Source organism: Heteronotia binoei, chromosome 7 (genome assembly GCF_032191835.1).
Source record: "Heteronotia binoei isolate CCM8104 ecotype False Entrance Well chromosome 7, APGP_CSIRO_Hbin_v1, whole genome shotgun sequence".
Classification (NCBI taxonomy): domain Eukaryota; kingdom Metazoa; phylum Chordata; class Lepidosauria; order Squamata; family Gekkonidae; genus Heteronotia; species Heteronotia binoei.
In genome coordinates, this window is record NC_083229.1 from 105446557 (window position 1) to 105459093 (window position 12537).

General features: G+C 40.9%; 1 protein-coding gene across 1 annotated transcript in view; it reads right to left on the reverse strand.

The window, feature by feature from the left end:
- Positions 1-12537, reverse strand: part of CDKAL1 (CDK5 regulatory subunit associated protein 1 like 1) — a 406460-nt gene that overhangs the window by 258864 nt on the left and 135059 nt on the right. The window contains exon 6 of the mRNA XM_060244150.1: positions 9905-10025. Coding sequence (XP_060100133.1) covers positions 9905-10025 — 121 coding nt within the window. The remainder of the gene's footprint in view (positions 1-9904; positions 10026-12537) is intronic.

Consider the following 12537-nt stretch of genomic DNA (forward strand, 5'->3'; position numbering starts at 1 on the left):
CCTTCTGATGACGGTGGTTTTCACAGATGACACTCAAGTTATAACTTGTATAAAAGTTTGAACCCGGTGCCATATTAAAGACCAACAAAGTTTTATTCTGGGTGAAAGCTTTTGAAGACGCTGAAGTGTGCACGCACATGATAGCTTACCCCAGGAATAAAACTACATGGGTCTTAAATGTGCCAGTGGACTCAAATTTTGTTTTGTTGTTTCAGACCAACATGGCTACCTACCTGTATCTATTTTGTACATGTTGTATTTTTTTTTTATAGTAGCAGTACTTACCCTTTTACTTAAAAATACAAATTGCTAAATTTGCAAACCCAGGTGTCAGGGCTACAATCAGATACAAATTATCATGTCACCTCCTCGGTGGCAAAATTCACTGGCCCAATAATCAAATAATACTAAGGTTTTTTAAAACAGTTTTTGGTTCCAACTTTTGCTTAAGGTGATAGCTATTTGAGTAGTACTAGATAGGCAGGCAGGCAGATGATAGGCAGGCAGATAGATAGATGATGGATGGATGGATGGAACCAGCACTCCCACCTCCATTCGTTCCTTTTAGAAAATTCACTTCCATAATATCTATATTTTGTACTATGCTATTTTCAGTACTAATCAATGCTACAGCTATACTGAGCCATCAGAAAAGTACAGGTGCCACCTTGTGATGACGGTTAAATGAAATGCACTTAGTGCTTGAAGACTATTCAACAGTCTCATTAATGTGTATTATACACCTGAGAGACTCTATTTACTTCAGTAAATTCATCTATTGAGCCCATAATGAAAATCTTTGGCTTAACTTCTTGATATTAGTGAAAATGGATTCTGTTTTCATAAAGTTCACCAGTAGTTCCATTTCTGCGCCTCACCTTTTCATTCTTTTTATATACTGCCTTCTGCCACCTTTAAATCAAATCAATATAGAGGAACAGCTATTTACTCTCTAAACTATGGGAAGTGCAAGAGCAGATCAAACCCAATTTAATTTGCAAAGAGCAGGATCTGTGCCAACATATGAGGAGAGTTTATACAAGAAAGAAGAAAAACAGACTGGCAAGGGCTGGGGAAAGCAGATGACTAAGCAAACTCTTTTGTAAACACACTCCTCTCATTGCACTGTTGGTCTAATAGAAACTCTACGTTGTTTAGCAATGTTACCTTGCTCCAAGATAACTGAGGCTTTAAAGGGAAGATATAATAGGCATGACTCACACACAAACTCCTCAAACATAAAAACACTAGACATTTATCTCTTAAAAACAATAAAGACACCAAGTCTGGCTCCGATTTGCAGAGCAAAAAGATCACGGGACTGCCAAGCATATTCGGGGAATTTAAAAATAAACGGTAGACATGATGAATGCTGCCGTCAGGGCTTGACCTAAGGTGAAATCTTCTTCCTCCCCCAACCTTTTCATCATCTGCAAATTGCCTTTAGAGCCAAGCCAATATATATATATTTTAAAATCTGTGGAGTTTGGGAAGTAAATATTTTGTATGCTGCATAATGTTCCAGTGTGTGTAGGTTTTGTATTCGTTATCTACATACAATGAAAAGATCACACATGAGGGTTTATAAGCAATGCCAGTGTACAGACAGATGATGATGATATTGGATTCATACCCTGCCCTTCTCTCTGAATCAGAGTCTAAGAGCGGCTTACATTCTCCTTTATCTTTTCCCCCACAGCAGACACCCTGTGAGGTAGATGGGGCTGAGAGAGCTCTCCCAGAAGCTGCCCTTTCAAGGACAGCCTTCCGAGAGCTATGACTGACCCAAGGCCATTCCAGCAGCTGCAAGTGGAGGAGTGGAGAATCAAACCTGGTTCTCCCAGATAAGAGTCTGTGCACTTAACCAGTACACCAATCTGGCTCTCTAATACAGGATCTCAAATACATGGATGATGGGCATGGTAATTGTGCAGAACCAGAATGACCCCTTTTTCCTACACATACAATTTTTTGGGACTTGTCTGCCCTGGACTGTAGATGATATCATTAAGACACTTCACATCAGCCGTCAGAGATTCAGTACATCAAAACGACAGAAAAAGCAGGGGGTTTTGACAGTAGTATTCCTTTCTGCCACTTTCCAGGTTACCTATATGAAGCTGGGTTTTTCAAAGGAAAAAATATGCATAAAACAAGGATGTAGGGCAGCTAAGTGGAACTTGATCTAAAACTGGAGAACTATCCTTTTGATTGATCTCATAGGTTACATCCAGAAAATAATGCGATGACCACAGAGGAAGTTGATGATCTTTTACTAGATGGTCAGAGGATTGCCCAGCATGGCCATCCTTCCAGATGCATAATATGGTAATGATGTGATTTCTCCATCCCCACCTGCTTACCAATAGCCATTTTATTTTCTAGAGTGGTGGTGGTGGAAAGTGTCATCATCCCAGCTGATTTATGGTGACTCCGCAGGGTTTTCAAAGCAAGAGACATTCACAGCAGGTTCGCCTTTGTTTGCTTCTGCAGAGCAACCCCTGCCATGCTGGCTGGGGCTGATGGGAGTTGTAGGCAGAAAACATCTGAAGAGCTACCGTTGGCCACCCCTGCTCTACAGGATTTGCAAAAAGATGCAGCAACCCTGCCTGCCTGGAGGAGGAACCACCCCTCCAAAACGTCCAGACTGCCTCATCAAAGGACCACTGGAGAATTTAAGAATTCTGACTTGCCAGCTATCCCTTCAATCTTGTTTACTAATCTGGAATATAGTTCCAGCAGTGTTGCTAATTAACTTCTTGGAACAATAATAATGCTTGGTTCTTGCACCAGTACTTTTCATACAATGCAAGAACAAAAGTTGTGTAGGAAATACACGAGGTGTAGCAAGAGTTTTACGAACAGTTTTATTGAAGGAATGACAACTAGTTCTAGAACAAAATCAGTGTGCTTGAGCAAATCAGGCAAACTTCTAATGACATGTAGGTCTGTTTCTGTGATTATCAAGACATTGTGCTCTCTCTAACAGAAAGTGTTACAAGCATGTTTGTATTAAGTTCAATCACATGCAAACCCAGTGGCTTAAATCAGAATGTCAGCCAAAGAAGGCAAACCATAGAAATTATCTTGAGCAGGCAGAAGGGAGGGGAAACCAAATGAGTAAACAGCCTTTCCTTAAACTGATCTGTCAGCACTTACTTTCTATACTTTAAAGTCCTGTTTCTTGCTAACAAAGAGGGTCTTCTTCTGGAAAAATGAAGGTCAATTATGATGCAGCTTTTTACGTCAGCAGGAAGATTTTCTCTATGAGTTTCATTCCAATTTACCAAATGGTTCCAACATACAAAAAAAATGCCTTAACATAAGATAAAGTTGTAAATATTAAGGCTGCAAAACCAGTGCACACTTAGAAAGGAACTGGCACCAGCGACTGTAGAGGGTCCTTATTTCTGAACAAATATGTATCAGATCAGGCCGAAAAGATATTAACGGCTGCTTCCTTTGTGACACTGGGTAGAAAAAATACTCCTGATCTAAAATTCTATGAAAATTCAAATTTATAAGACAAATTTAAGACAAGCTTCACAACAAGATGGACATTTGAACCTGGGTCTCTCAAATCCTACTCTGAAACTCTAACCACTACACCACATTGCTGTTGAATAGTAGGAAGCAGACAGGCCTAGTTAAGTCATGCAAGTTGGTTGGTAACTTGTCATCCAGAGGGTGCTTCCAGGCCTAGGGTTCCCAGTCTCTAGGTGGTACCTGGAAACATCTCAGGATTACAACTGAACTCTAGAAAACAGGAATCTGTCGCTCTGGAGAAAATGACTGCTTTGGAGGGTGGACTCTATGGCATTATTTTTGGCTGAGACCTCTCCCCTCCCAAAATCCTGAGCACCGCAGACTCTACCCCAAAATTCCCAACCTGGAGCTGGCAACCTGGCCCCAATGACTTTTTCCTCAAAGGTCAGAATAGGGCTGGAAAGGGCCCTTCCTTTGCCTTTTTATTCACAGAAACTGAAGCCTGGAATATTGTGGTTGCATAGCAACAGTCACTGAGGGAATCTGTTATTTAAAGCTACAGGTGCTCTTTTTATTATTATCAGATTTTTAAAGCTGTTTGTGTGTGTGCGTGTTTCAGATTTTTCTGCAAACCTTGCGCCCTTTTCAGATTTGTAGAAAGATCTGTCTTGTCCAGGAGTGTCAAACATGAGGTCCAAGGATCAGGCCTTGGAGGGATCCTAACAGGCCCTCAAACAACTGGCTGTCATTCCTTTCTCCTTCTCTCTTTCTTCCTTCTGTATCACAGCTTGCTTTGCCAGGCTTGCTCAATCACACAGGAGCTAGGGAGCAAAGCCTCTATTTTCTCCATTGGCTGAGGCTTCTTTCCTGGCAAAGGCAAGATCTCCCTCACCCCCCCCCCTTCCTCTCCAGGGAAGAAGCCTCAGCCACACAGGCCTCTCTTTCTTTCTCAGGCCTCTCTGAGGTTGCTCAGAGCAAGAATTGTCAGTTATCAGAGACTATTAAATAAACAAAATATTGCAAGAGTGCTTATGTTTCAAGTGTGTTTTATTTCAAGATTTAAAAAATATTTAATTGCGCTTGTCTGTGTCCTTTATAAAGTTTACTTCACTACCTGGCATTACATTTTATGACACACATGGCCCGGCCCGACAAGGTCTCAATTATGTCAGATCCAGCCCTCCTAATAAATGAGTTTTTAACACCCCTGGTCTTGTCCATTCACAGCTCCAGTCACTGGATTTAAGTATCCAAAGATATCACGACTTTGCCATCGGCTGAAGCATCCTTGAAAACTGCAGGGGTGAATGACTGTTGCTTCAGTTTGCTTGGGCTCTTACCATACCTCAGGTTCTACTGCACCTGGTATTGGTGGCACAGAAGCACTAAATTTATGTGAATGAACTGGACTAACTTGCAATATTAGTAAAATGCCACAGGTAGTGGAGCTACACACAGCAAGTGCAATATCTGATTCTGAAACTTTCATGCAACACAACTACAGATTGGAAAATCAGGCCACAGTGTTCATTCATGTTAAATATTGTTTTAATAAGAAAATTAATAGCTCTTGGTCTTGAAACCTGCCTTGTACTAAAACACTTGCCTAGCTCCCGTGGTAAACAATAGTCTCTAGGTGGCCAGCTGTGATCCAACTGCTTAGTTCTTTCTAATTAGAAGAAGAAATGGAGCATGGAGATATTAAAAACTAGGCCCACAGTATTTTCCCTACAGGGAAACACAACAAGGTGCTGTGGCTATTGAGTCCTGATATCGGAGAGTGTGTGCACTCATGTGAGAAAAGAGAATGAAGTGATCAGAACACAGAAATAGATGAAAGCCTCAATTTTTCTTACACAGCCACCCAACCAGCAACTATGTGACCATGCAAAGTCTCTGAGCAGTACTCTTCTGTGTGCAGAATTCCCCCTCTTAACCTGTTTTACAGCATTAAGAACATTATGCCATTCTGCAGCACCTTTAAGATCAACCAAGTTTTATTCAAGGTATTCTATTGCTTCAAACCAACATGGCTACCTAACCTGGGACTATGATGCCATTCTGTGACCTATACTCATTTGGGCAGTCACAATGTCCTGTGAAGTACAACTGGGCTCTTATGATATTAATACACAAAAGGCTGTAATCGTCATCTTTCATGTCATAAAATGTTAAAGAACTTTGACATACCATATGGAAAATAGGATACAAAATGCTTCTATCCTCAAATCAGTCTGTTCTCATAAGTAGGGATGAGCACACGCCACAAAAAAAATGGGGTTCGGTTTGTGGACAAACCACAAACAGAACCACGAACCCTAAGAACCCAGACAGCTAGCATACGAATTTGAACTGGGTTCATCAGGTTCATGCCCGAACTAGTTGATCCATGGGGGAGGCATGCTCCCATGACTGTTGTTTTGGGCTCTGAACAACTGAGCCTCGGAAACAGGCTGCCCCTGTGGCTCAGCTGTTTAAGGAACTGGTTCCCCAAGAAGGCCCCTTTAAACAACTGAGCAGTGTAGAATGGTTTGCTCCACACAGTTCAGCTATTTAAAGGTGCCTTCTTGAGCAGCCAGCACTGCCCAAAAAAGCCCCTTTAAACAGATGAGCCACAGGTGCAGGTTGCCCCATGGCTCAACAGTTTCCGATCTTTCGGCAGCTTTCAGGGGGAGAAAGTAAGGGTTTAAACTCCTACTATTTGCTGCCCATGAACCTCCACAAAATGCTTTAAAAATTTGTGACGATTCATGGCCAGCCTGCAGTTCTCAAAGTTCAGTTTGCAAAGCATGAACTGGCCCAAATTTGTCATGAACAAAAGTTCATGAGCCAGTTCATGCCCATCCAGACTTGTAAGGTGTGACATTCTTAACATTAGGGACAGCAGTTCTGTGTGAAGTTGTATCTGGAAGTTTATGAAACTCAGCATGCTCAGTGGTTAGGACTTCAGTCATTTACTACACAGGCATGCATGCAAATCAGCCACTTATCTATAGAGTCAATAATAAAAATGCTACTACAGATTTCCTATATTCATGAAGATACTTTTTTCTTCAGATCTCTATCCGGTTAATTGCTAAACTCGCTGTCATATTTCAAAGCAGCTACATGACTGAGAAACAGAACTGTACCGAAATATATCTTACACAAGTCTATGCATTTGGAATCAATCTCTTGAGGAAGCGATACAAGCATACTCAGTATCTTCTTTCTTAAGGAAGCATCAAAATCATCATAATTAAATAAAAAGGTACATGATAACAGTGCCCTTATCGTCTCTGCGCCCTTTACAAGAAATCTGGATGATTGAGGACAGTAGCTTTCATGATTTTGCACTGTCTTTATTGGATCTGACTGCAAAATGGAGCAACCATAGAATGGCACCTGCCTCATACACTGGTAAAACCCAACATCTATTACTGTAATCTTTGTTACAATTTTCCAGTAGGACCCTAACTACTCTGTTTGGGAAGAGAGAGAGATACAAGCTAATTCAAGGCATGTGTAGAAGCAGACACAAAGACAGCATTCATGACATCCAATCAAATTTATATGCTCTCACACACACAACACAACCCAATCCATTTTTGTTCGATGACTATGCAGAAGTCATTTTTGAGAACAGCAATTATTTTCAGACTCTCTGATGATTGTGTTTAATATCCAAGGTTAGATACAAATTTCTGAATGTTGAAGCATCATATAAGCATGTATAAATGCTGTAAAACTGCAATGCAGCCTCTCCAAATGTCTCAGTATTTAGAACTTAAGTCTCAGTAGTTTCTAATCTGTATAACGGAAGGTAACATAAATAAGGAAAGGTATTTTGGTAGATAATAAAACCACCATCATGCAGAGGAACAGCTAAGATGACATTCTTAAGAAAACACATGGGCTGACTAGAGGAAGCCACATACAGAGTGCAAGATATGGTGGTGGGGAAATGTCAATGGCTTTTTGTCTGCCAGGTTGTCACATTTTCCTGCCCAGTGTTCCGTGCTATGTCTCCATCTGCTGAATTGATTTGTGCCATCTTAAACGGGTTTGTCCAAGTATGAAATTTAAAAGAGGATAAAATCTAGTACATAGTTATTTTTCTAGCCTAGTTAAATAACATGGCTACAATTGGATACCCTGCATGTATTCATGTTAACCACTGCAAGTTCCAGCACAGACTTTTATCCTTTGGTTAATGGTGTTCTAAGTCAAATTAACCAATAGTTAAAAGACTAGAGTGAGAAGATGGTAGGGTGTGGACTGGCTCACTACTTCAAATCTTCTTGAGCTATCGGATCTGCAGGCAACTTTCCTTTCCTTTGAGTCATCTGGAGTTCTGTACTGTGCAGGCTGACGAGGAAGGGCTTGATATTCCTGTAGTCCTAACATCTTGGGGAAAGGTTGCAATAGGTGTCTTTTCAGTCCTAACTATAATTCCATGCCTAACAGTGAAAGCAAGTGAAGACTACTGTTTATAAAGCAGAGCAGCAGAGCAATGAATGAAAGGGCAGAACTATCCATACAGTATGTAATGGGGAATGTGAATGCACCAAAAGGTGGAACAGGTGGTTCTATTTACTTTGCATAAAATGCTGCTTTGATTATGATGGTGTGAGGCATATCCTGTGCTGTCAACACAATGTCTTAGTTGCTCTGAGCTAGGAGGGGGTATATAAAACTAAGTGCACATGTAACAGCATCTACATCTGTTGTTGTTTAGTCGCACAGTCGAGTCCGCCTCTTTGTGACCCCATGGACCAAGTCATGCCAGGCCCACCTGTCCTCCGAAGTCCACTCAAATTCATGTTAGTTACGTCAGGACCATCAGTAATCTACATCTGACATCAGTTCAAACATACCCAATGACGGAGAGGTTCATAAATCAAATAACTTTTTTAAAAATCCAGTTACTTAGATTCTAAAACCTGTGGTTATGTAGCTGGAAAAGTAATTGGAAAAATACTGTGTGTCAGACACCCAATTTAAATAGTCTAATTAGGAAATCACATCTTTGATGTATTCCAGTAACACATACCAGAAGGAAACCTCAGGCAAAATCAGACATTGTTATGTTTTCTGCAGTAAACAATTATTTCTCTCTCTGTCTCTCTGTTGCTATATCACTGTGGTTTCCCATAACATTTAAGTACAAGGAATTTTTTTACTAACATGGCAAGACGTAACAAGGCTGTTTACCTTCCCCCCCTCCCCATCTCCCTTAGGAAGATGCATCCACACTACTTATACAGCCTGCTCTGTGCATATCTCTAACAATTATGGAAAGAGTTTACATATCTTACATGAAGTAAGTCCATGCGATAAAGGCAGAAAAATTGCAAAGTCTTCCTAAATTATCTTTATTGCCTCTCCCTGGCGAAACCCACAAATTACCACATCAGAATAAAAAGCAGGATTCCGGCACATCTAAAGCGAAGCAAAATTGTTGAGAGTTTGGAGACTCAAGACCACAAGGAAAGATTCACAAGCTCTGGACTGATCCCTTTACCAAGGAACACTGCCAAGTGCAAATATGTTGTCTAGAGCAGACATAGATCAAATCTATAGGAGTAAATCTACAAAGGTTGCGAAGTCACTGCTAGGTTGGTGCCAGGAAATGAGCTAGGCAAACAGGAGAGCAAAAGGCCTTTTATTGAACCAGCTGTTACCCTAATAAAAAAATGATACCACATGCTACATTTGTCTTAAACAAAAACAAGGAAGTGTGCAGTTCAGAGGGCTCTTGCATGAGTAACTCATCTTACAGTATTTTGATCACATGGCACAGTATATGTGGTAGATAACATTGCTCCGCAGCCCCATTTTCTGCAGCCCCAATTTTACCCAGCAAAATATAAGTTTTTATAGACAGCCATAAAAATGTATTTACTTTTCTCACTGTTTCAAAACAGGTTTGTACTGTATTTGAAAATGCTTTTAGGCTTTCATAAACGAGACGTGCTCCGGAAAAATTATAATGTTTTTTAGGATGACAGCAACTTGTTGAATTTTATCAATACTTTCTTCCTATCTAAGTAGAAAAGTGTCCCCCACATTCTATGTTATGAAAAGTCACTTCACTGCGGTTCCTCCAGCAACAGAATGGATACGTGAATGGGTTGTTTAAAAACCAGGACAGAACACATTAAACCCATGTTCAAAATATCTACCACAACGTAGAAGATGCTGTTAGTGGCAAATTAAACCATATATAGATAAGTTCATTTTTTTTAAATGGTGAATTGTAAATAATTAATTTGTTTAAAAGCAGTAACACAACTGAACAGCACTAGTTTTATCCATGCCCCCCCCAATTGCTCTTTATGGTATGACCTGAAGCATTTCTGTTATTAAGAATGGGCAAAAATGAAATTGAATTTCTAGGCAGTATTGAATATTTTATGTCAGTTTGAATGATGCTTACCCTGTATTGATGGAAATTATTTCTATCAGTGGGTTCTTTCTAATCTTGGGCAAATCCAATCGAGCTCCCCCCAGCCGTTTTCCATTATCCTTTTTCTGACCCAGCAATCTCACAGAGTGACCTTGAAATGAAAAAATATGGCACCATTATACACAAATTGTATTTATTTTAATATATTCCACACAAAATATTTTGCATATTATTAAACAAAGATGAACTAAACAGTCTGCCGCTAAACACTTGCCTGGTACAGGAAAAACTGACAAACTTCAAAATGAACTAAATATTTGTTAGCTCCATTAATCGTATCTTGAAGCCTATTAAGAGACTTTTAGAAAAAATCTGCTCAGCAATTAAGGGCCAGTTTGGTATAGTGGTTAAGAGTGTGGACTCTTATCTGGGAGAACCGGGTTTGATTCCCCACTCCTCCACTTGCACCTGCTGGCATGGCCTTGGGTCCGCCATAGCTCTGGCAGAGGTTGTCCTTGAAAGGGCAGCTGCTGGGAGAGCCCTCTCCAGCCCCACCCACCTCACAGGGTGTCTGTTGTGCGGGAGGAAGGTAAAGGAGATTGTGAGCCGCTCTGAGACTCTTCGGAGTGGAGGGCGGGATATAAATCCAATATCTTCTTCTTCTTCTTAAAGTAGAAATAGCTAGTGTGGGACAGTGCCCAGAGTATCGGACTAGGATCTGGGTGACCTGAGTTTGAGTCCCCACTCTACCAAAGCAGCTTGCTAGGTAACCTTGGGGAAATCACACACTCTTAGCCTAACCTACCTCACAGGGTTGTAATGAGGAGAAAATGGAGAGAAGACTGACGTAAGCAGCTTTCGGTCCCCCTTGGGGAGAAAGGAGGGGTGTCAATAAATAAATAAATGTCTATTCGCCATACCACCCTGAACACACCCGATCGCATCTGATCTTGGAAACTAAACAGGATAATCATAAATGTCTATTCATCTGGAGGTTTTAAAGCAGAGGGCAGTATACAATGCTGTGGCCAGTTCTCACAAACAGGTGAAAAAGATTCAGAGGAAAGTGAAATTTCTACAATTCACTTAAAATAAAAGGCAATAAAATCCATTTATTTAAAAAATGATATATTGCCTCTCTAGAGACCTGCTCAAGGTGGTTTACAAATAAGGTTATAAAACAAAGACATTAGACCACAACCACTAAAAAAACCCCTAGATACAATTAAATCAAGCCAGGGCACAAAAACAGCATAAAATAAACACTGAACACCCTAAACTGATGCATATAAGATTGTGCCCTAAACAATATGTTCAGGGCACAACCTTATATGCAGATGAAGTTTTACCTGATGCTACCACCACAGCAAACTTTTTTTCATGCAAGGGCACTAAGCTTTGAATGGCTGCGGTTCTACTGATGGCGCCCCTATCGTTTCATTAAGTCGCAAGTTATAGAAACATTCTGTATTAGGTGGCCAGGCAGCAGAAGGCCAATCCCCCTCCCCCTCCCATTTAAAGACCCCTGCCTGAGGTTGCGCTGCCTTTTTCATCTGTCTGGGTCCCAGGTGGTTGGGGGCAGTGTGGTGCCTCTGCCTTGTTATGCGGTTCGGTTGCTAGCATCATCTGAGGATTCTGAGGCCCAGTGGTTGGGGACCCCTGCTTTAGGCGACCTGGCTTGCGGCCTAAACATCAGTACTTTGGTGCCCAGACACTGATAAGCCAGCAATAAAGGTCTTCCAGCACAGGAGTCCTAAAGGCTGTAGTGTTTATCTGTTGTCATAGATGATGTGTTAAACTGCATCTCTATGAAGCAGTTGGGAGTTGTAGGCAAAAAACATCCGGAGAGCTACCGTTGGCCACTCCTGACATATACAATATTAAAGGCAGGGCTTTTTTTGTAGCAGGAAGATGATATTGGATTTATATCCCACTCTATACTCTGAATCTCAAGAGTCTCAGAGCAGTCCCAAGCTCCTTTGCCTACACCCCACAACAGACACCCTGTGAGGTGGGTGGGGCTGAAAGGGCTCTTGCAACAGCTGCCCTTTCAAGGACAACTCCTACAAGAGCTATGGCTGACCCAAGGCCATTCCAGCAGCTGCAAGTGGAGGAATGGGGGATCAAACCTGGTTCTCACCGGATAAGAGTCCACACACTTAACCACTAAACCAAACTGGCCTCCTAAAGTTTATAGTATGCCCTGTACTAAGAGCCCTGTAAGCTCTTGGAGGACTGGCGACATCAAGTGATGTGGCCTAATATGCAAAGGAGTTCCTGCTACAAAAAAGCCCTGATTAAAGGCATGTATCATGAATTTTAAAGGTTGTAAAATAAAACTCTAAGAACATCATTTCATTAATAGGTAACACAGGTGTAATAAAGCACTTGATCTAATAACATATGTCAAGAGTTCTACCATTTCTAGAGTTAACCTGCTATTTTCATACCAGCACATGCCAAGAATTCCATTATATCCTGCTGCAATTTCAGTAATATATGGGCTATGCTAATAGGATTCGCTAAATTATTCATTTTCAATGGCTTTTACTAATAATGGCAATATCACCAGCTGATCAGATAACTAGTTATTTTCCAGTGCCATCATTCATTAGTGCTTCATGGATCTAACATGTATTATGCTTGTTAATTAAAGAAAATCA